Source organism: Panthera pardus, unplaced genomic scaffold (assembly GCF_024362965.1).
Source record: "Panthera pardus isolate Hobbes unplaced genomic scaffold, ASM2436296v1 HiC_scaffold_12, whole genome shotgun sequence".
NCBI lineage: Eukaryota > Metazoa > Chordata > Mammalia > Carnivora > Felidae > Panthera > Panthera pardus.
In genome coordinates this window covers 61476317-61501673 of record NW_026526677.1, presented here as the reverse complement: position 1 = coordinate 61501673, position 25357 = coordinate 61476317, and the positions used below count along the sequence as shown (strand labels likewise).

General features: G+C 42.4%; 1 protein-coding gene across 1 annotated transcript in view; it reads left to right on the top strand.

Moving 5' to 3' along the window:
- Window positions 1–25357, top strand: part of GAB2 (GRB2 associated binding protein 2) — a 188774-nt gene that overhangs the window by 141168 nt on the left and 22249 nt on the right. Inside the window, exon 3 of the mRNA XM_019449939.2 lies at window positions 17431–17674. Coding sequence (XP_019305484.1) covers window positions 17431–17674 — 244 coding nt within the window. The remainder of the gene's footprint in view (window positions 1–17430; window positions 17675–25357) is intronic.

Sequence of the window (25357 nt, the reverse complement as noted above, 5' to 3'; positions counted from 1 at the left end):
CCTAGCTCTGCTTCGCAGACCTGTTTGCTACAGCTTCTCGTAAGTCACAAAATAGCCAGCAGGGGGTAAAAGCAGGAAGTTTCTACGTTACTGAGAACTGACCATTTAGAAAGTAAAGTGCTGTCTATACATGAATATTAAACTTTGAGGGCTAAATTAGCAAGGTAGCATAATCTATCTTATTTAATTTTATTTTAATTCAGGTATAGATAACATATAGTATTATATTAGTTTCAGGTATATAATATAGTGATTCAACACTTCCATACAACACCCAGCGCTAATCACAAGTGCACTCCTTTATCCCCATCCCCCCCATCTACCTCCCCTCTGGTAACCATCAGTTCTCTATAGTTAAGAGTCAGCTTCTTGGTTTCTTTCTTTCTTTTCCTTTGTTCACTTTTTGTGTTTTTTTTAAATTCCACATAGGCATGGAATCATACAGTATTTGTCTTTCTCTGACTTTTTCTGCTTAACATAATACATTGTAGCTCCATCCATGTTGTTGCAAATGGCAATATTTCATTCTTTTTTACGGCTGAGTGATATTCCATTGTGTATATATACCACATCTTTATCCATCAGTTGATGGACACTTGGGCTGCTTCCATAATTTGGCTGTTGTAAATAATGGTGCAATAAACATAAGGGTGTATGTATCTTTTAAAATTAGTGTTTTTGTTGGGCGCCTGGGTAGCTCAGTTGGTTAAGCCCAACTTCAGCTCAGGTCATGATTTCATGGCCTGTGGGTTCAAGCCCCACATGGGGCTCTGTGCTGACAGCTCAGAGCCTGGAGCCTCTCCAGATTCTGTCTCTGTGTGTCTCTCTCTCTCTGCACCCCCCTACTCATACTCTGTCTGTCTGTCTCTCTCTCTCTCTCTCAAAAAATAAACATTAAAAAAATTGTTTTATTTATTTTTTTAACATTTTTATTTATCTTTGAGAGACAGAGACAGAGTGCAAGCAGGGGAGGGGCAGAAAGAGAAGGAGACACATAATCGGAAGCAGGCTCCAGTCTCTGAGCTGTCAGCACAGAGGCCAATGTGAGGCTTGAACCCACCAACTGTGAGATCGTGACCTGAGCCGAAGGTGGACGCTTAACCAACTGAGCCACCCAGGCGCCCCCCAAAATTTTTTAAATAAAATTAGTGTTTTTGTACTCTTTGGATAAATACCCAGTAGTGTGGTTACTGGATCATATGGTAGTTCTATTTTTAACTTTTGAGGAACCTCCATATTGTTCTCCGCAGTGGCTGCATGGTTCGCATTCCCACCAACCATGCGTGAGAGTTCCTTTTTCTCTACACCCTCACCAATACATGTTATTTAGCACAATCCATCTTAGACTAGCTAAAAAACCACTAGAACTAGAACTCAGGGAGTGTCCTTAGTAATTCTTGAAGATTTTGAAATAAGGCCTGGGCCTCCTCCATATGCTATGTATCATTTTAGCTCTTTCCCTTCTTCTGACCCCCCCTCACAGGAGCTTCATGGCAGTCATATGCCCAGCTCTGTGGAATAAGGACTTCCCAGAGTTCCAACTAACTGTTCTTTACCTCTACCACAGCTTTGAGTTAGGCTGCCCCACCTTTAAGTATTTTGTAAATACTGAAACTTCTAGTGATCCATGAGTTTCCCTAGTAACTCGACAGCAGAATTGCTTTAAGTCCTGAGTCCCCACTGGATGCTTTTGGGAAATCTTCAACCTTCAGTGGGAGACTATTATCAAAGGCAGGAAGGGGCTATCTTCAAACAGCTCCTTCCTTTCTAGAAAGAAGGACTGGTGCCTTAAAGGTCAGGACCCCTTATTCCAGCTGAACATTGGACAGCAGGGAGGGCTGTGGTGGAGCCAGGCAGTCCACCCAGATGCCCTCTGGTGACCTTGGTCCTTTCCCCCAGATGCAGTGAGTGGGAGAGCCATGAATGGAGGAGGGCAGGGTGGAAAGAGGCCTTTCTCAGAGACCTCACCCTTTCTCTCTTCTTATCCTTGGGAGGACCATCTCCTCCCTTGTTCCCTCTCCTACCTTTTGCTCTTGGTGGTTTTGTTTTTGTTTTGTTTTGTTTTGTTTTTTGGCCGAGCTCAGATCCCCCAGCTCCTCTGGGGGATCCTTATTGGAAGCTTAGAGCAAATGTGGGAGGTAAAATGTAGCTTCTCCTGAGGCTGACAAGTTCCTTGAGGAGCAAAGAACAGAGTAGAGACTGACCCGGGCCCCAGCCCAGAGGCGGAGGCTGCTGTCTGAATCACCCACCCTTTTTTTCCACTGAGACAATGAGGAAAATAAACATCCAGACTAGTTTCCAGCCAGATCTGAAATCCTCATGCCTTTTTTAAAAAGAAAAATGTTATTCTAAATAACTCTGAAATATCAGGCCTTCATCCTCCATCTTTTTTTGTTTGTTTTCTTTTGTCTACAGCTGGGTCTGCTCACACTGAGAGTAGGTTTTGAGTTGGGACATGAACTCCATAAAATCCCCACAGGCACCCCTGTGCTCTTCTGGAGCAGGCTCTAGCCCAGGCCTCCAGGGAGGCCCAGCCCCCCTGGAAGAGGAGAAGGCGTCGGGGAGAAACCCAACCCTCTTCTTTTCATTCTGAGCCTGGATCCCTCTTCCTGCTTTCCCTTTCGTACCAGACATGCCCCCTCACCAGCCCCCAGGCAGCCAGCATGGATTAGGTCTAGTGTTTACCTGCCAGAACCCATAGACTGCTAGAGAGGAGAGCACCTCGTCCCAACTCTTCAATCCCAGAAGCCTCTGACAGCTCTCAGACATCTCTTGAGACGTCCCCCCATTTTTGTTCTTTGAGTTGCTTCTGATTATCTTTAGAGAAGGAGGGTAATTAAGTATTGTTGAATTGGTCCCAGACCAGATTCCAAAGCCCAATCTGAGTCTATTTTTCTTCTAGAGATAGAATTATGACTTTGATTTTAGGGGTAAGTCACCTTGGGCCTCAGAAGATCTTGATTATTTAAACATCCACTCACATACAGCTCTTTGTAGGATTCTGAGCTCAATAAAATCAGTAGGCATGGTCATCTGTCTCTAGGATATGAATTGGGAGTCAAAGTCCTGGTTTTAAGTTTCAGCTTTGTTACTGATTCAGTGTGTTGATCTTAGTTTCTTCAACTATAAACTAAAATTGGAGACCAAAATGGTAATTTTCAAGCTTTTTTCTTTGCATTGCTTGTTAACTGTATCTTGCATGGAACATAACATATAAAACAGGTGAAAGGAAGCCACCTTGAATATTGCAGGGGACAGAGAGTCAAGTGCTGCCAGCTTGAGGTGGACCCAGAAGGCCTGCCCTCTCTCACTCCCATGGTGACCTGGGAAGGCTGGGACACAGTGTAAAAATATTGGTCTGCTGCAAACATGCTATAAAGTACAACGATAAACAAAAATAAATAATTTAAAAAAATAAAAACTCAAGATGGATGATGTACTAACTAGACTGAAGAGACAGGGTGTGCCACTGACCTAAATTTCATTTTACATAGCTATCATTTGTTTATTGTTTGCTTTTATTCACCATCTCCTCGCCCCTTTTGTGGATGAAGTCAGTGAACAAAATTCTTCATGGCTGGTGAATCATATTAGCCAAAACACTCAGCCAAGACAGAGAAGGGAATAGATTTCATAGAATGAGAAAATTCTAGAATATGAGGTCTTGAAAATGCCCTTAGAGAGGGTTTAGTTCCAAACTCCTCAAATAACACAGTATCCAAAGGTCAAAGGAGGGGAGCTAATTTGCTCAAAATCCTACAGCTAACTGGCAAGGCTAGAATTGGCACCTGGGTTTCTTGGCTTCCAGCTAGTGTTCCAGACTATGGTGATGGTGATAGCATCTAACATTTACATAAGGCTATATAATTTATAAAGTGTACCTACCTACACTTTATACACATGTGTACATACATACATATATATACACACACACACATACACACTGATCTAGAAGGCCACTTTAATACAAAGAGCGTAGTCTTGGCATCATATAAATACATGAACCCACAACATTGATGACGTCAGTCTTAACACAGGTAAGTTAATTTACTTTTCTGAGCCTCAATTTCTGTATCACTAAAATAGAAACAAGACATTCTTCACAAGATCATTATGAAGATTAGATAAGAGCCCACTTAAATTACACAGCACAGGGTTTGGTACATGATAAGCGCACACTGAATATCTCTTAAACGTGTGGCACATAAATCGTCGTTGCCTTCCCAGTGATCTTCACAGCGGTCCTTTGAGTATATGCACCATGCTCCTCTTCTGTCCCCCATACTGAAACATCCTAAGTAACACTGTCTCTATTTTCCCCAAACTCCAGAACATTTTTACTGAGCGTGATTAGTGTGTTTATCAGATAAACCTTGCTGACTTCCTTGATTTGAGATACATTACACTTAATTTATTGAGGTGCTCAAAAACAAAGGTGTCTCTTTAAATGTACTAATACTCCTAATAAAAGCTAATATTTACATAGAGCTTACTCTGTGCAAGGGACCATTCTGAGCATTTCACAGATCTTAACTCATATAATCTTATGAGATAGATACCTATTATTATTCCCATTTTACAGATGAGGAAACTGGGGCACACAGAGGTTCAGTAACTTTCCCTAATTCACACAACTAGTAAGCAAAGGAGCTGGGATTCAGACCCAGACAGTCTGGTTCCAACGTCCATGCTCTTAACTATTAAGCCCATATCCTGAAATTCCAGATGCAGTCCTTGCCTCAAGTCATCAAAGTCCCCGTACAGAGTCTTCAGCACATGCACAAAGTCCTGGGAAAGACTTCCCGCTGCCTTTGCGCTCTCTTGACTTTCTGTGGCTTTGCCAAGGTAGGCGCTCTCCTTATATTCCTTTAAGAGGACATCATACAGAGTTCTTGCTGCTTTTAATTTAAACCTAAGCCAGATTTTCCTCACTGACCTAAACCATAGCTTCCATTTCCTCTGAATCTGGGACAAATGTTCTTACACCCACTAGAGTCCCCATAATTACAATCATGGCTGAGAGGCCAGCTGTGGGACTTGACCATTAGTGAATACATTTTCCCTTCAAAAAATCCATCAGAGCAATGGCCCCCTGGACAAAGGCACCAAGGACATATTTCTCAGATGATTGGTGATCTGAGTGTAAAAGGCTTTGGACTGAAGGACCAGAGGACTGGGTTCTAATTCTGGGTTTGTGGTTTACCTGCAGTATGAACCTGGCCCAACCACTTGTTCATCAAGCACTGTTTTAGACTCTGAGGCTAGGAGTTCAGGTTCTCTGAGAAGCAGATGCAAGATGAGTTAAGACCTGCAAGAGATTTATTGGGTGAGACACCTGTGAGGGATAATAGGAAGGAGTGGGAGAAGGGAGCAAAGCCTTTCAGTGGGGTACAGGACTGACTCCTGTGACAGAAGGCAAGGAGAAGGATTAGACTGCAGTACAGTTCTAGGACAGTTTCCTCTGGATCAGTGAGCGTTCTCAAGAGAAGGTCTCTGATTAAAGGAGTCTCGTGTCTCACAGGAACAGGCCTGTAGCAATACTCCTGCCATTTCCTTTGACACTGGAGGAGAATGGCTATGAGGAGTTGAGGGATGCAGAAGGCCAGCAGCTGGGGCCATCAGTCAGTTCTGCCCACATCAGGAGACAGAGAGGCAGAATTTTATGGCCAGCCCACTGAAGCATCAATGGTGAATAGAACATGTGAGGTTCAGACTCTTAAGGGAGCTCACAGTCAAGTGGGAAGAGACAGATGAAAAAATGTTTAAGTGGTAGCAATAAGTGCTTTGATGAGGAGAAGAAGACAGAGTAACGTGATTAGGAGTAGCTTGAGGTCAGATGATCAGGAAAGGCCTTTCTGAGCCTGGGTTTCTTTATTGGTCTTATTAAAATAGTTGGGTTTTTTTGTTTTTTTGTTTTTTTTTTTTTGCCCATTCCAGTGGATATTTGTGTAGCACTTATAATTTATAAGTATATGCTCCTCATCTACCCTCACATACTGCTGGATAATAGAATGATCCTTCAGCTTGGTGTGTAAAAGACTTGGGCTTGAGTCCTGGTTTGGGCATTTCCTGAGAGCTCTAGATCACTGAGTAAGTCATTTTATTCCTCTGAGTCGTAGTCTCATCTTATGTTAAATGAATCTGGAAAGATCACTGCCCTGCCAACTTTGTAGGACTGTTATAAATGTCAAAGTTGTCGAGAGCAACCTACAATTGGAAAATAAAATTATAATAAAAATTTCTTTTACAACAGCTTCAAAAAATAAAGCACTTAATTAATTTAACAAAAATCATATAAGATCTCTGTACAGCAAATGACAAAACATTGCCAGGAGAAATGAAGAAGACCCAGTAAAGGGAGAGAGAAACCATGTTGTAAAGTAGAACATTCACTAATGTTACTGTGTTGTTTCTCCCTGGATTGATCTATAGATTGAGCCCAATCTCTGTCATAATCCCAACATGCTTTTTTTGTATTAATTATACCAAAGCAAATGAGAAGGTACTGTATACACATAGGAAAGTATTACTGTTTTATCAAAGAGTATGTCAATAATAATTCTGACCCTTTCCAGTCATAATATGGTCCTTTTTTTGAGAACTTCAGGGAACCATGTTAGATTATTAGGTGGAAGCTCTTTTCACTGTCCTCAGAAGTAGAAAAGTCTACTCAAACTTAGAATGTTTATTGTTCTTCTAATGAGATGTATTACTAGAAAAAAACACTAAACCTGAAAAATAAGGGACTTACATTCTTTCTCAGGACTACCAATCAGTCACTGGTAAGAAAATACTTGGTCTCTCTGGACCTTAGATTTCTTATCAGTAAAATAAAATATTAAACTAAGTGATCTGTTGGTCAGTTCCAGACCTGTGCATCTGTGATATTTATGAAGAATAAACCATTATGGATCAGAAAGGACAATCTGGTGACTTCTCTCCAAGCCTGGTTCAATATAAGTTTATCATGTTACTTTTGTGAACCCTTTAATTCCATATGCTAACCAGCGACTAGCATGTTGTTTGTGCCCAAGATGTACTAAAATGAAAAAGAACAGGATTTCTTATAATTATACTAATGCACTTTCCAAACTGGCTTTTCTTGTGATTCCTCCTTTTGATTTTTTTCAAAGCATAAGTTTGGGATTCATTGGTCTTGGTTTCAGCCTCTGTCTCCTTAATGATGAACTTAAATTAGATGCTAATATTTTGAAAGAGGACATGGTTACACAAACCTGAATGACAGTTTCTAGTCCAGAGGTTTCCAAACTTCCTCTGTAAAAGGTCAGATTGTAAATATTGTAGGTTTTACCACCATTATGTTCTCTCACAAGTACTCAACTTCACTGTTGTAGCACATAAACAGCCATAAACAGTATGTAAATGAATAGCTGTGTTCCAATAAAACTTTATTTATAAAAACAGCTGGTAGGCCCAGTTTGACTTATGGTCCATAGTTTGCCACCCCCTATTCTCATGTAATAACATACCTTGACAGGCCTACCAAGACACATTTACATATGGTCTTAGGTGTTGGCCTTTCTAACAGTGTTAAAAAGATAGCAAGCACTTCTGGGGTGCCTCGGTAGGTTAGTTAACTGTCTGACTTGATTTTGGCTTAGGTCATGAACTTGCGGGGTTCTTGAGATTGAATCCCACATCAGGCTGTGCGCTGATAGTGCAGAGCCTGCTTGGGATTCTCTCTCTCCCTCTCTATTTACCCCTCCCCCATGCATATCTCTCTCAAAATAAATAAATAAACTTAAAAAAAAAAAAGCGCTTCCTTTTGGATCCAGCAGAAAAAAACCTAGAGTTGTTGAGGCATCAAGATACAAGACTGGAAGATGAGTAGGAAAGCTACATATATGAAGCCAGGAGAGACTGTTGTGACACCAGGACCGGAGGCAGCAACTAAGAAAAGCTGCCGGTTAGAAGTTGGGTCCTTCCAGGCTCTTTGCCTCTGGGGTCCTCTACGTACCTCACAAAGGCCAGTTGAGTTCATTTGTACTTCCCGGCACCAGTCCTGGCTCTGATCAAACCCTGAAGGTCTGTGAACACCAAGCTTAAGCCCTTCTCCCATGTCAGGCCACCTTCCACGATGGAGTGCTGAGAAAGGACCTCCCTCTGTGATGTACTGATGTGCAGGGACCGTGGCATCTCTTTACTCCCTGAGACAACCCTACAGGTTGCTATTTTACAAACTGTACAAACTAGGACTCTTAAGTTTTTTTTTAATCTTTATTCATCTTTGAGAGAGAGCAAGCGAGTGAGCAGGGAAGGGGCAGAGAGAGAGAAGGGAGACACAGAATCTGAAGCAGGCTCCAGGCTCTGAACTGTCAGCGCAGAGCCCAATGCAGGGCTCGAACTCACAGACTGTGAGATCATAACCTGAGCCAAAGTCAGATACTTAACCGACTAACCCACCCAGGTGCCCCCAAACTAGGATTCTTAGATTCACACGCCATCCTTAGGTCCCACAGCTAGTAAGCTAAGATTCAGATTTCAAAATCCATGTTCATTTTCCATACCACACTACATCTCCCAAATCCACAGTTGTACTTCAGGTAATGCTCGGTCCCCTGAGTCCCTCAGCCTCCCCACCCAGAGCAGAGCAGTGTAGGGTATTGTTCTGGTGATTTTTGCCACTGCTAATGATTCTTGATAAGCACCTTCCATTTTAGGATCTGACACTTGTGTTTCACACTGGTTGCCAGTTGTCTCTTAAGTGAAAGTCAGTGTAAAAGAAGGCAGGGGAAGCTCACCTCTTAGGAAGTTGGTTAGCTTAACTTACAATGATATTTTTGTGGGAAGGTCACAAGGGTCAAATGCATCATTGCCATGTGAGCTTGTGGTGCCCACTAGATAGACTGATTCCTATGGGAATACCATTAGGTTCCCAAAGTTCCTTGGGGGGAGGGCAGAAGTGCTGCCTTGAAGAGAAATAGGGTCTTTCTCAATGCAGTATAAACCTGTAGGGCAGGGACAAGATCTGTTCTTTCTGATGGGCCTGCAGCTCCTGCTGTAGTACCCACAGTCAGTGCTCATGACCCTAAGTAAATGGCAGGAGTGCTTCATTCCCAGTATGAATTAACTCTCCTAGCGGGATGCCCAGCCAACCCAGCCCCACTCCAAGGAGAAGGAGTAAGGTCTGTCACAAATGAGGTCCGGCATATGTAGGTGCATACCTAGGTGTGGCAGGTTAGGGGAAAACAAAACTTGTAACCTGATCTCCTCTAAAATGAACAGGACAGTGCATGGCTAAATATAGATTGGCTGCCCTAAAACAGATATACACACAAGCCAGAAAACCTCGCAAAGTGATAATTCTTCCCACCCTACAAGAATAGTTTACATTTGGATCCTGGAGCTATTCATTCATTTTTTCTGACCCAAGGAAGAATAACCCACCGCCGTGGTGTGTTTATTGAACACCTTGTTCTCAATCAGACATTTACTAGGCACAGAGCATAGTGCTAAACACTGTCAGAGAAACAGAGATGGGCCAGATCCCGGCTTCTACCAGCTCAGTACCGACTTTTGTGTGACAAACTTGTGAACTCCAACACAAGTAGAATAAGCAGCAGAATGAGGTACTATAAAAGGTTTAGAGGAAGGCATGATTAATTCTAACTGGAGACCTTAAGGAGAGCCTGGAATTTGCTCTGGCCTGTAGTTTCCCCTCTCTAAAGTGAGGATCCCAAGGGCAGAGATGGTTATGTAAGGATATGTGGCATGCCTCTCGGCTACAGTCACTCTTTCCCTCCCCTGCACCCTTCACAAAATCAATTTCTGCTAAAGCGTACTGAGAGATCCTATATGTCAAGGTCAGGATGTTCTGACTTGGCTCTCAGAGCCCTTTGGGGCAGGCGGAGGAGTGGGGGAAGTATTCTTTCTCAGATCCTTCCCCAGAGAAGGGGACGCATCAGGCAGCCTAGTCCTACAGGGTAGTCTCACAGGGTCTTGTGTTACTGTCTGTCTGTGCCTCCCCTTTTTTCTTTCTCTGTTTTGTAGTTTTTATAAACTACTAGAAGATGTATTTTTGAGCTTGGGGAATTATTTATACTAGTCTTTAGTAGTTTGGTGCAGCGAATGTTTACTTACCATGCAAATGTGAGTAACATAATAAACTCATGACAAAATAACAGTCCTGCCAGTCAGTGTCCCGGTGATGAGATCCCCTGACTTGATTGCCTCTCCCCTCCCCTGCACGTTATGGGGAGTACATCTTCATTCACACTGATACATTGTTCTTTCCGTGTGGTAGAAGGACCCCTGAAGGAGGAGATCTGAATTCTTATTCCAGGCTTCAGGTCTGCCCTACCATGTGGCTTTGGACAAGGAGCCTCACCTTTCTGGGCCACAGTTTCTCCAATCGGAAATGAGAGATGTGGGTGAGTGGGAAGGACAGTGGTGATAAATGAGCAGTTAGACTCCAGGGCCCTTTCTAGTTGCCATATTATGTGAGTTATCATATAGAGTGAAGCTATTTTGTGTTTGGCCTTAAATTTATGAACAATTCCTCTAATTATGATGTGTGCCGGATGATTCTGAGGATTATTCACCTTAAATAATTTCTTGTGATTGTGAGTTAAAATGAACTGTTGATCCAGTCTTGCCCTCAGCACCTGTCAGCATGCTTTTGTTTTTAGAATTCTCCACCCTCTGGTCCCTGTTCTTTGGTTAGCTTTCTCCAGGGGGCCACTCACCCTGTAGAATCCTATACTATTCTCTTTTCAAAATGTGTTCATTGACTGCCTTCTCTTTGGCATTTGACAACATGAAAAATGAGGTGCAGAGAGATTAAAAGTTTTGCTTAGGTCCCTGTTGTAAAATGGTTTCTGACCCATGTTTCTGAACCCACATCAGGGCCTTTTCTGTAACACATTGTTCCTTTTGGACCCTAGATAGATGATAGAAAAAGGCAGTGAGAACAAGGGTGGCTTTCAGTTTGTAATTTTGATGATGCAAAAAAAAAAAAAGATTTTTGGAAGAATTTGTGTTCTCATTTGGGTCTCTGAGTTTGCTTTGCCCCTGATTTTTCAGTTGACCTTAATTCTTCTACCTGTGTCCTGGAATTAAGAACCAGAAATTATTGGGGTGCCTGGGTGTATCATTCGGTTAAGCATCCAATTCTTGATTTGGGCTCAGGTCATGATCTCACAGTCATGGGATTGAGCCCCATGTTGGGCTTTGTGCTGACTATGTGGAGCCTGCTTGGGATTCTCTCTCCCTCTCTCTGCCCCTCCCTCCAATGCATGCTCTCTCTTTCTCTCAAAATAAATAAACATTTAAAAAAACAAAAATAAATAAAATAAAAAGAACCAGAGATTATTAAAAGCGAAACCAGTTGATCTTATTCTATCTCTGTGTAAATATGTCTCATTAGGTCTTACATGGAACAGCTCTCTTACGTTTCCCAAAGATGGCTTTTATGTATATCCCTGACCTAATCCAAGTTCTTCCTTTTTTGAATAGAGAAAATGAGTCCCAGGAAGGTGAAATGGCATGCCCAAGATCACTCAGCCGGTTAGAGCAGAGCTTGGCCTAGGCTGTCATTCTGTTAGTTGACTCTGCCTTTCATAAAGCTAATACCGTTCCTCACTCAGGGATCTCGTGGGAGCTCTTTTCTCTACATGAACGAAAAGAATTGGCTTTGAAGAAAGTGAGATCTGTTTCAGATAGGTTCTGATGCTTTCTAGCTGTGTGACCCCAGAGCTCATTATTAACTTCTCTGAGCTTCAGTTTCTTCATCCAAAAAGAAGGGAAAAAAACGGAAATAATAATTTCTACCTCGCAGAGTAGACTAGACACACATAGTAGGTGCTTAGTAAATGGCAGCAGTGATTATTATAGTCAGTATTGTCCTTTTTGGTCTCCTTCCACATATAACATACAAGTTATAGTTGGAACTAAAACAGACAACAGTTACCTTCCACGCGTTCTCTGTTGCTTGGAAAGCTCCTCCAGACCTCTCGGCCCATTTCAAGGTGGCAGCATTTCCACACGTATTACGGAATCAGAGCAGGCACTTTGCTAAATGCTTCATATGTATGATCTCAAACTACATGGCAGCCCTGGAAAACTATGTATTTTACCTGTTGAACAGGTGAGGAACAAAGAGGTTTGGGTAACTGTCCAAGGCCACAGAGCAAGGACTTAGCAGATCCAGGCTTTGAATCCAGCCTGGGTCCCAGCATGTGCTTTGGTCTACCACTTCATGGGTTCTGATACCCACTGAGTCTTGGGGCAGGGATTTGGGGAGAGAGAAGGATAAAGATGAAAAGGGCATTGAGATAAGGGAACCAGTCATTATTTGGCCAGTCATCTTTTCCAGAAACTCCCGCCAACTGCCCCTTTCCTGCTCCTGTTATCACTAGGCAGTTGATGGCTGGGCTGGGCAGGGCTGGGTTGGGCTGGGCCCCTCTACTAAAATCCTTCAGAGCTTTCCTGTTCTAGAGTTTTGCAAGAAGGTGGGCGGAGTGTTTGTGCACTGGGCAGGCTTCCCAGGGGTGATTGTGGAAAGGAAGGGGAGTGATTTTTAGGGCCCTAAAAAGAAGCCAGGAAGAAGAGGAAAAAATAAAACCCTTTTTAAAAGAAAACAAATTGACTCAAGCATTTTCTGGCATTATCTTTAGTCTAGACATGGAGATAGAAGCCCAGGCCTGGAGTCTGGAAACGTCCATTTTCTTCTTGCTATATAACTGACCTTCCTAATGACCCAAGACACATCATTACACCAGCGTTATAGCCACATACCAAAAACAGCCCAGCCACACGCCTTTAGCATTCTTTTCTTCCCTTCAAGAGGTAGCCAGGCAATAAAAACAAATCCTATGCACGTTTTATGCAACTGCATGGATTTGTTTTCACACCTGTGGGGTTTTTTTTAATTTTTTTTAACATTTATTTATTTTTGAGACAGAGAGCATGAACGGGGGGAGGGTCAGAGAGAGAGGGAGACACAGAATCCGAAGCAGGCTCCAGGCTCTGAGCCGTCAGCACAGAGCCCGACGCGGGGCTTGAACTCACGGACTGTGAGATCGTGACCTGAGCCGAAGTCGGCCGCCCAACCGACTGAGCCACCCAGGCGCCCCTCTGTGGGTTTTTTTATTCACCTTTTACACTTTGGGTCTTTTGACCCCAAACATGACTTCTTGATATTTTGTTTTGTTGAAATTCCTACTGTCTTGCCATGATTGGGGGGTGAACCCCCCTGAACAATAAGGTTGGAGGACAGGCAGGGAACTGAAGATAGGAAAGGGAGAATGTCTCTTACTCAATCTATTTTAGTAAGGAGTGTTCAGTATTCTCTTTAGAGAGGAAATAAGCTAAAGGTCAGATGTGTTTAATTAGACCATTAATCTCTTGCACATAATTAACACTTCATACTTTGCAAAGTGTTTATACGTGTGTGTGTGTGTTTAAATGCACATGCCATACATCACCCATTTAAAGTGTACAAGTCATTGTTTTTTTAGCATGTTCACAGGGTTGTGCAACCGTCACCACCATCTAATTCTGGAACATTTTCATTACCCCAAAAAGAAACCCCATACTCATTAGCATTCACTCCCCATGCCCACTCCCCCATCCCACCCCCACCCCTGGGAAACCACTAGTCTGCTTGCTATCTTTATGGATGTGCTGATTCTGGACATTTCACATAAATAAAGCCATATAATTTATAGTCTTTTACACTGGCTTCTTTCACTTCGCACAGTGTTTTGGAGATTCATCCTGTTGGGGCATGTATTAGTATTTCATATGGCTGAATAATATTCCATTGTATAGCTATATCGCATTTTGTTTATCCAGTCTCTACCTCTGTCATCACAATGGTGTTCTCCCTATGTGTCTTTGTCTGCTGTTCTTTTAAGTACACCCATCACTATGACCTCATTTTAACTAATTAGATCTGCAAAGATGCTATTTTCAAACAAGGTCACAATCTGAGGTTCCATGTAAAAGTGAGTTTTGGGGGGGACACTATAGCAAGCAGAAATGAGATTTTGGCAAGGTTTAATCCCAAAACAGCTTCAAAAGAGCTTTTCTGGAGTGGCAGATCATTATGGAGCTGACTGATTTCATAGACATGGCTTCATACTTATAGAATGGAGTTCCAAGTGGGCCCAACTCATCATAACCCCTACTTCATCTTATTAGCAGACCTTGAAAGCCTCTCCTATTTTGACCACAAGAAACAAGCATATTTGGTTTTGTGCTAGTAAAAATTATTTTATTCATTCAACAAGTATATATTCAGTACCCACTGTGCTCTGGAACTGCTTTAGGCAGCAGGAATACAGAAGTGACTAGAATACCTTTTGAGAATTTACAGCATGCAGAGTTGTCCCGACCCTTTGTGCAGTTCATTCTTACGACCATCTTATGTCTTGTTGCATTCTTATGACCATCTTATTGCAAACTGAGACTCAGGTGAAGTGGTTTCTCCAGCTCTACAGATTTCTCAGATTTGATCCACAGCCTGAGCAGAGGGCTCCAGCCACGAGGACAGGTCACTCCTCTTTTTATACAGATCCACAGTCCAAGCATGCAACGTAGGGGGCATGCGAGATATATGGGTGCCAGGCAGGAGAAGTAGATTGTGACAGAATGGCCTTTCTTGTCAGACTTGGGAACCTGAACTTTATTCTGAAGGCAGTGAGGAATCAGTGAACGTTATTGAGGGAGTGTGGCCTAATGCTACATGCTTCGTTTGTCTAACCAACACATGTTTATGGACTTGTGTCTCATACTGGGCTTGATGCAAGGGATAAAAGTGTTAGAAAAGAGACAGTGTCTCTGCCCTCACTGAGCTTACAGCCAGATATATGGAGTGATAGGACAGAAAAGTTACTATTTTCCTAAAATTCTGTTTGAAACACAAGGAAGGATTGGTCAGAAATAAGGTTAAAGAAATAAACAGAAAAATGGTTTTAAAAAGAGAGAGCTTTGTACGTTGTCCTGAGGATAACAGGGATCCACTGAAGAATTTTAAGCAGGGCAGGGACATAGTGACATGGTGCGGTTGTTGACAAACAGAGAGGGGTTGTAGTAACACCTACATTTCCGGCTCAGCTGATTGGATGGTGATGTTGATGTACTTCACAGAGAAGCAGGACACAGGAGGAGGAGGAGATCACTGAGCTTGACCTGCTTGTGGGACATCTGAATGGAGATGCCCAACAGGCATCTTAGATGAGAGCCCAGGAAAGAGAACAGAGTTAAAGATGGATTTTTTGAGAGTTGTCATCACCTGGCTGGAAGAGAACACCCCGGGAGAGTGTCCTGAGTCAGTGATGATAGAGGAGGCTCTGGGGTGAAACCCTGAAAAATGCATCCACTGAAAGGGTGGCAGAGGTAGAGGAGTCCAGAAAGACCACAGGGGAAGGTAGAAACACACCAGAGGCTTCCTCTTGGCACCTTCCCTATGTCTTCTCAGGCCGCAGCTTTGCCCATCCCTCAGGCCGCAGCTTTGCCCTCCATGGCTACTCCATCCCCTAGCATAAACCCTCTCCCCTCTGCCATTAGAGAGTTCATCTTGCAAATCTAATGGAGTAATGAAGCCATTGATTCTGTTAACAAACATCCAGTTCACTACAAGACCTGTAATGGGAATTCATTTTGGAGGTCAATACAGCTGTCGATGGAACAGTTTTTCCCCAGAGGCCCATGGCTTTTCTGTTGTACACAGGCAGAAGTTGTTCTGCCTCACATCAGTAAAGACTGGGGACTAATTAATGCGATAGAGCACTAACAAGCTGGTGATCCTGCCTAGGGCCATGAGAAGTGTACTAAAATAGGTCAGATGATGGGGAGTAGAAACAGAAGTATGTCCCCTCTGAAAAGATTTGACTGGCCCTAGCAAGCCCCCATCACCACCCCTGAAATGTCATCCCCCACTAGCTATCACATCACCAGCAATTACATCTTTAAAACTTTATTTCTTTTGGGGCGCCTGGGTGGCGCAGTCGGTTAAGCGTCCGACTTCAGCCAGGTCACGATCTCGCGGTCCGTGAGTTTGAGCCCCGCGTCAGGCTCTGGGCTGATGGCTCGGAGCCTGGAGCCTGTTTCCGATTCTGTGTCTCCCTCTCTCTCTGCCCCTCCCCCATTCATGCTCTGTCTCTCTCTGTCCCAAAAATAAATAAAAAAACGTTGAAAAAAAAATTAAAAAAAAAAAACAAAAAACAACTTTATTTCTTTTGAACAAGAAGTTTCACCGTGGAATTATTATGTGCTCCATGACCTTTTTCTCCTTCCACAGACTAAGAAATGTCTATGCGCCTGGCCTTTATTAGGTGAATCCTGGGACTGTAGACATAACAGCATCAGGCACTGTTCATAGAAACAAGGCCAAGCAGGGAGGCAGAGTGACAGTGGACATAATGAAGCACAGGCCAAGTGCCATTGGCAGCCAGAAAAAGGACTGAGTCCAGGAAGGTTTCAGAGAGAATATGATATCCATGTAGGGTCTTCAAGTCTGCATATGAGTGCCAGTGGAGTAGAAGTGAAATCCAGGCGGAAGGAACAGCATAAGCCGTGAGAAAGAGTTGTAAAAGGGACTGGTGTGTCTGGGGACTGATGAAGCTTCCGAATGCCTCGGGTACAGGAGGAGAGAAGCAGGAAGTAGGTCAGACTGTGAAAGGCCTTATGTGTTACGCTCAGGAACTTGGACTAGGCTTGGAGAACCAGCCAAATGAGTAATGCCCTTGGCTGGGAGGGTAGTACTCTCAGCTATGATCTATCTTTAATACCTTGCTGCTTTTCTAGCACAACAGAGGGGAGTTTAAGATGAGAATTAAGAGAAAAAAGACCAATTGACACAGAGTGGTGGGCACAAGAGTTGGGGAACGGGGAACATCGTTGTCCTCAGAGGACTTGGAAGGGCAGGCAGGAGGAGCTGGGACCAGTCTTCCATGGGACGGTCTGCTGCAAGTACATTTCTGCTTTTATCATTTACACAATAAGGTACAGTCCAGGGTCTGAATCAATGGGTCTTCAGGAAGCAAAGCTCATTTAACAAAGCCAGCCTTAGCTTTGACAGAGGTGATGACAGCAGGAGCCTCCAAAGAGGAGGAGGACAGTGGCACTTGCTGCCCTCCCTCTGGAGAAGGGCCAGAGTCACAGTCCTGAGCCATGGGCAGCCACACCTCCTGGGAGCAGGGCCATCACCATCAGGGTTGTGACAGGGAGCGGACTCCACGACTCCAGGAGCAGTGCCGAGGGACAGGGCATCTCCGTTTCCACCAGGAGGCCACAGTCTTTCACTCAGGCAGACAGAGAAGGAGCAGGTGTGTGAGGGGGAGAGAAGGCTGCTGCTGGATCATTGCCTCTGCTCTTAATATCTCTTCTTCCTCTGACATCCCACTTTGGGATAAGGCCACTTTTCTTCCCCTTTTCAGTCACAGAGCTCCTTCTCTTGTTTCACAGACTCCCTGAGAAACATGTCCTCTGCCAGTCACGGCCCCCGCTCTTCTCCAGCTGAGCTCAGCAGCTCCAGTCAGCACCTTCTTCGAGAACGCAAGTCCTCAGCCCCATCGCACTCCAGCCAGCCAACCTTGTTCACCTTTGAACCCCCTGTGTCCAACCACATGCAGCCCACCTTGTCCACCAGTGCGCCTCAGGAGTATCTCTACTTGCACCAGTGCATAAGCCGGAGAGCGGAAAATGCAAGGTAGGAGACTGCTGTAAGCAGTGGTGGGGCAAGCACCCACTCACAGGACCTAGTCGCTTTCCGTCCTACAGTTTTTAATTTTAAAGACAGGGGAGTGAAATGTTTTCTCTTCTCAGGTGAACAGACATATTTATTAACAGAGCATCCTTCTTTTGCTTAGGTAACCTTCACATTTTACTGCTATACAGTGATAATTGGGTTCCTCTGGAACCCATGATCAGAAACGATGCTATAAAAATGTTTTGTTTAATTTGGAGGAAAAAGGGCACTAGGGGCTAGAGTTTCAGAATTAGGAAAAAAATCAATTTATTTGCTGGCATTAAGAATATATCTATAAACCAATGCTTTCAACAATAGCCAAATTATGGAAAGAGCCTAAATGTCCATCAACTGATGAATGGATAAAGAAGATGTGGTTTATATATACAATGGAGTACTACTTGGCAATAAGAAAGAATGAAATCCTGACATTTGCAGCAACATGGATGTAACTGGAGAGTATTTTCCTAAGTGAAAGGAGTCAGTCAGAGAAAGATAGATATCATATGTGTTTACTCTCATATGTGGATCTTGAGAAACTTAATAGAAGACCATGGGGGAAGGGAAGGGGAAAAAATAGTTGTAAACAGAGAGGGAGGGAGGCAAACTGTAAGAGACTCTTAAATACAGAGAACAAACTGAGAGTTGTTGGGTGGGGGGAGAGGGGAAAATGGGTGACGGGCATTGAGGAGGGCACTTGTTGGGATGAGCACTGGGTTTTGTACATAAGCAGCAAATCACAGGAATCTACCCCCAAAACCAAGAGCACACTGTACACACTGTATGTTACCCAACTTGACAATAAATTATATTTAAAAAAAAGAATATAGCTATAAAATCTTACACTACTGAACAGATCCATATCTCACTTTTGCTCTAGAGCTGCACTGTTCTGCATGGTAGTCACTATCCATATGTGGTGATTTAAATGTGAATGGATTCAAATGAAATAAAATTTAAAAGTAAGTTCTCAGTTGCACTAGCCACATTTCAAGTGCTCAGTAGCCACATGTGGCTAATTGGCTGCTGTACTGAACAGCACGGATAAGGAAGCATCTCATCATCACAGGAAGTTCTAGAGCAAGGACTTCCTGCTCGAGAATAACGGTCTTTGTATTTCTGGCACCAATCTCTCTCACAGGTGCGGAGCCTGTAGATATTTTTATTACCTTTTATTCCCATTGCTAGGGTAAGCAAAAGCACAGAAATGATGGACTTTGCCAGAGCTTGTTCCCAGTTACTACCATGGCCAGCAGGCTACAAATCACATTTCTTAATTAATTTAGAAATACCTAATTCGTGTTAACAAAAATTAAGGCAATTAGAGAACTATGTATCATGCCATGGAACATTTTCATGTATAATCTCACGTGACCCAATCAAAGGCACTGAGAGGTAGCCAGTCTAGCTCCCTTCTCCCTGCCTCATAGATGAAGAAAATGAGGTTCACAACTAAGAAGTGACAGAGGTAGGGCTAGAAACCAGGTCTGCTTGTTTCTGGTCCTAGACTCTACACTGCACGATTCTGCTTCTGGGTCTCTGAGTCATTTACCATCACACAACAGAGGCTCCCCGAACTCGGTCTTAAGGTTGTCTCAAATGCCCATTTTCATTTGTTTCAGGATTCATTCATTTGTGACGTTTTAGTAGTTCAAACACGATCAACTTAGCCATAAGGAGCTGAGTTCTTTAAAAAAAAAAAGGACGAATTAGCCAAGATCACTGAACTAGTTAGCGGCAGTGCTGTAAATAGCACTGATTCTCCTGAATCACACACCCGAGACAGGCAGTGGGGTGTGACCAGAAGCAGATCACAGGCTTTGGAGTCCATCAGATATGGGTCCAAATTCAGTTCTGCTACTTTCCTTGTGATCTAATTCTTTAACCTCCTGAGCTTCCATTTCCTTATCTGCGGGATGGAAGTAATTAATTCTGAGGTTTACTGATGAGCATAAAATGACAGAACACATACACCCTAAGTAGTGCGTCCTCAGTACATATTAACGTTTCTTCTCCTTGTGCTGCATCCCCCTCTCCTGCACGTGTGATTGCCTGAGGTTAGAGAGGGGGAGGTCTTCAAATCATAGTTCTGTCGAAAGACAGTGTACTTTCTCTTAATGCTTCTCAAAGTGCATATGAAATACCTGGGGATCTGGTTGAAATGCTGATTCAGTGGGCCTGGAGGGGGTCCTGAGATCCTGCCTTTCTGCTGAACACCTGATGATGCCAGTGCAGCATGTCTGTAGATCACACTTCAAGTAGAAGGCTTTATCTAATATTGACAACTGCCACCACCCCCACTCCGATGGTGCTGCTAAAGCAACAGATATAGAAATGTCTCTGCTTGAATTAGCAGTTGTGGCCCACTCTCTGCACCTCCTCCTCCTCCGTAAAACCTCTGTTAATTTTCCTAGATGAAATTTATTTCTTCCCTGCATTCCCACAGCATTTTTTTATTCTCTCTCACACAGCATTTGGAACTCTTTGCTTCATATTATGGATATTTATATTAATATATTTCTGCACTTTGTGAAGACAAGACCAAAGTCATATAGTAGGTGCATAAAAAACATCAAAACAAATTTCTTATAGAGAGTCAACATAATAGGGGAGACCAGACTTGTCTGGCAGCAGCTGGGGAGGCAGCTTTACTGCGGGCTTTTCTCTGTGTTGCTGCTTTCACTTGTGTGGGTGTGGGAGTAAGAGAGTGATGAGCAGGATCTTGGAGACTTTGGGAAAAAATAAGTTCAAACAATTTGCAGAATTCCCAAGTGATGGAGGGTGGGAAGGAAGCTTTCTTCGGTCCAGAAACACCATATAGTTTCTGGAAGTGTTGGAGTAGTTTGCATGATACTAAACATACTGTGGGGCACCTGGGTGGCTCAGTTGGTTAACCATCCGACTTTGGCTCAGGTCATGATCTCACACTCTGTGAGTTCGAGCCCTGCATCGGGCTCTGTGCTGACGGCTCAGAGCCTGGAGCCTGCTTTGGATTCTGTGTCTCCCTCTCTCTGACCCTCCCCCATTCACTCTCTGTCTTTCTCTGTCTCAAAAATAAATAAACATTAAAAAAAAATTAAACATACTGTAACAATTATAAACTCCAAACACAATATAAAAAAGCAACTGTTCAAGCACTGAAGAGCAATCAAAAAGCAGGCAGAAACTGAGAGATTTGACTCTTCCAAGGAGCTAGCAGCATACAAAGACATTAAAATATGTGTGTTAATTGCTATAATATGTGGGGGTAGGGGAGGAGGGACTGGATCCTGAGTGAAGAGATGGTGAGATTCAGGAGAGAGCTAGAAACTCTGGAAAATAACTGAGAGGTTCCAGTTCCTGTGTGGTGGCAGAAACACTCCCTCCCACTGGTCACAACTGAACACTGTGGACAAAATACAATTACCCTGTCATTGTTTTGAGTCTAGAAAAATAAAATGAGGCAAATTATAAAGGGGAGAAAAATTTGGAGCTGCAGCTACACAGAGATGAATTTCTGTATCTCATGGAATTTCCCTGAAGGCGGGCCTGCTCGCCCAGCAGCACAGCGGAGTGCACAGCTGAAACTCTAATGGAAACCCCATATTTCTTGGTAGAGGAACCAGAAAAGGAGCCCTTTGGGGGCTGGAAAGGAGTAGAGTACCCAGAGTGAAGACAGTTGGAGAAGAGATTTCCTAATTCTGGGTGTGAAACTGCACAAGTCTCAGGCTCACTGTGAGCTGCATGGATGTTGGACAGACCACACCAGCACAGCAGAGGTTTTGAGAACTACACTGAGATTTGCACTCTGACACACAGAAGGAGACACAGAACTTGGCAGCCTGAATCTAACCACGTAGGTTGCCTGCAAAACAAAAACCTCCACGTTCTCCAGAGGATTATAACAGAACCCAGAGTCCACACAGCATAATATCACAACATTAAGTATATAATCCAAAATTTCTCAGCATACAGAGAACCGGCAATGGGTAACTGGTTCTCAAGGGAAGCACTGATGCCAACTCCAACATAACCCAGATGTTGGAATTATCAGACACAAATTTAAAATTAAAAAACGATATTTCATGTGATGAAGGAAAATGCATTTGAAATTAAGGGAAAGGAAAAAACTATGAACCCCCACGTTTATATCCTGCAAAATTATTCTTTAGGAATGAAAACAAAATCAAGAGATTCTCAGAGGAAAGAAAAATAAGAGCATTTCCAAGAGATCAGATTTAAAGAAGTGATAAGGAAGTTCTTCAGGCTGAAGCAAAATAGTACCAAAAGGAAACTAAATCTTCAGGAATGAAGGAAGCGCAGCAGAAATAGGAGTTATCTGCATAATTTTCACCCTAAGTTCCTTAAAATATGTGAGTGTTGAAGGCAAGTATTAAACATTGTCTAGTGAGGTTTTCACCTGGTTTTCACTCTTCAGCCAAAAGTGCTTCCTTTGCCATTTCTTACCATATAAGTCCCCTTTTGACATGTTCTCCCAGTTTTCATTTATCTGGAAAGATCTGTATTTAGCCTTCATTTCTGAGATATTTTTGCTGGATATAACATTCTGGAATGATAGTGTTATTTTCTTTTGGCATTTTAAAGTATGTCATTCTATAGTCTTCTGCCATTCATTGTTTCTGATGAGAGGTCAGATGTTATTTTTATTCATAGAATCCTATGTGCTATGTATCTTTATTCCTCTGAATGTTTTTTTTTCTCCTTTTTAAAAAAAATTGTGAAATACACATAACATAAAATTTACCATCTCAGCTATTTTTAAGTGTACAGTTCAGTAATGTAGAGTACTTTCTTCCACACTGTTATACAGCCAATCTCCAGAACTCTTTTTACCTTGCAAAACTGAAACTCTCCACCCACTAAAAATTTCCCGTTTCCCCTTTCCCCTACTCCCTGACAATCTTCTTTCTACTGTCTGTATGAGTTTGAATTCTCTAGGTAACTCATGTAAATGGAATCATATGGTATTTGTCTTTTTGTAAGTGGCTTTTTTCACTTAGAATAATGTCTTCAAATTTCATCCATTTTATAGCATATGTCAGAATTACCATCCTTTTTATGGCTGAATAATACTTCATTGCCTGTATATGCCACATTTTGTTTATTTCCCCCTAAATAGACACCTTGATTGCTTCCACCATTTGGCTATTTTGGATAATGGGGCTCTGTACATGGGTGTACAAATACTCTTCAAAGACTCAGCTTTCAATTATTTTGGGGTACACCCAGACATAGAATTGCTGGGTCCTCTGGTGATTATATTTTCTATCTTTTGAGAAACTGCCATACTGTTTTTCATAGTGGCTGCACCATTTTACAACAGTACACAAGGGTTACGGTTTCTCCATATCCTTGCCAATATTTGTTATTTTCTGGGTTTTTTGATAGTAGCCATCCTAATGTCTATGAGGTGGTATCTCACTGTGTTTTTATTTGCACTTCCCTTCCATAATGATTAGTGATGTTCAGCATCTTTTCATGTCTTGGTGGCTATTTGAATATCTTTGGAGAAATGTCTTTGTAGGCCTCTGTCCATTTTGTTTTTAATCTGGTTGGTTTGTTGTTGTTATTGGGTTGTAGAAGTTCTTTGTATATTCTCGATATTAACCCCTTACCAAATACATGATTTACAGATATTTCCCCCATTCTGTAGATTACCTTTCACTCTGTTGATTGTGTCCTTTGATGCCAAGAAGTTTTATACTTTGATGTAGTCCAATGTATCTATTTTTACTTTTGTTGCCTGTGCTTTTTGGTGTCTATATAAAAAAATCATTGCCAAATCCAGTGTCAGGAAGCTTTTCCTCTTACATTTTCTTCTCAGAGTTTACAGATTTAGGTCTTATGTTTAGGTCTTTGATCATTTTTTTGTTAATTTTTTACATATGATCTAAGGTAAAGATCCAACTTCATTTCTTTGCATACAGACATCCAATTTTCCCAGCACCATTAGATAAAAAGACTTCACTGCATTATTTGTTTTTCGGGTGTGGAGTTTGGTGAGTTCTTTATAGATTTCGGATACTATCCCTTTGTCTGATATGTCATTTGCAAATATCTTTTCCCATTCCATTGGTTGCCTTTGTTGATTGTTTCCTTTGCAGTGCAGAAGCTTTTATCCTCATGAGGTCCCAATAGTTCATTTTTGCTTTTAATTCCCTTGCCTTTGGAGATGTGTCAAGTGAGAAATTGCTGCAGCTGATGTCAGAGAGGTTTTTTCCAGCTTTGTCCTCTAGGGTTTTGATGGTTTCCTGTCTCACATTCAGGTCCTTTATCCGTTTTGAGTTTATTTTTGTGAATGGTGTAAGAAAGTGGTCTAGTTTCATTCTTCTGCATGTTGCTGTCCAGTTCTCCCAGCACCATGTGTTAAAGAGATTGTCTTTTTTCCATTGGATATTCTTTCCTGCTTTGTCGAAGATTAGTTGCCCATACATTTGTGGGTCCTATTCTGGAGTCTCTATTCTATTCCCTTGGTTGATGTGTCTGTTTTTGTACCAATACCACGCTGTCTTGATGATTACAGCTTTGTAGTAGAGACTAAAGTCTGGGATTGTGATGCCTGCTGCTTTGGTCTTCTTCTTCAAAATTACTTTGGCTATTTGGGGTCTTTTGTGGTTCCATACAAATTTTAGGATTGCTTGTTCTAGCTTCGAGAAGAATGCTGGTGCAATTTTGAATGGGATTGCAATGAATGTATATATTGCTTTGGGTAGTATTGACATTTTGACAATATTTATTCTTCCAATCCATGAGCATGGAATGTTTTTCCATTTCTTTCTATCTTCTTCAATTTCCTTCATAAGCTTGCTATAGTTTTCAACATACAGATCTTTTATATCTTTGGTTATATTTATCCCTAGGTATTTTATGCTTCTTGGTGCAATTTTGAATGGGATCAGTTTCTTTATTTGTCTTTCTGTTGCTTCATTATTAGTGTATAAGAATGTAACTGATTTCTGTACATTGATTTTGTATCCTGCGACTTTGATGAATTTATGTATCAGTTCTAGCAGACTTTTGGTGGAGTCTATTGGGTTTTCCATGTATAATATCATGTCATCTGCAAAAAGTGAAAGCTTGACTTCATCTTTGCCAATTTTGATGCCTTTGATTTCCTTTTGTTGTCTGATGGCTGATGCTAGCACTTCCAACACTATGTTAAACAACAGCGGTGAGAGTGGATATACCTGTCGTGTTCGTGATCTCAGGGGGAAAGGTCTCAGTTTTTCGCCCACTGAGGATGATTATTAGCTGTGGGCTTTTCATAAATGGCTTTCTCCACACCCCAAAAATAAATAATCCAGTGAAGAAATGGGCAGAAAACATGAATAGACACTTCTCTAAAGAACACATCCAGATGGCCAGCAGGCACATGAAAAGATGCTCAACGTCACTCCTCATCAGGGAAATACAAGTCAAAACCACACTGAGATATCATCTCACGCCAGTCAGAGTGGCTAAAATGAATAAATCAGGAGACTATAGATGCTGGAGAGGATGGGGAGAAATGGAAACCCTCTTGCACTGTTGGTGGGAATGCAAACTGGTGCAGCCACTCTGGAAAACAGTGTGGAGGTTCCTCAAAAAATTAAAAATAGACCTACCCTATGACCCAGCAATAGCACTGCTAGGAATTTACCCAAG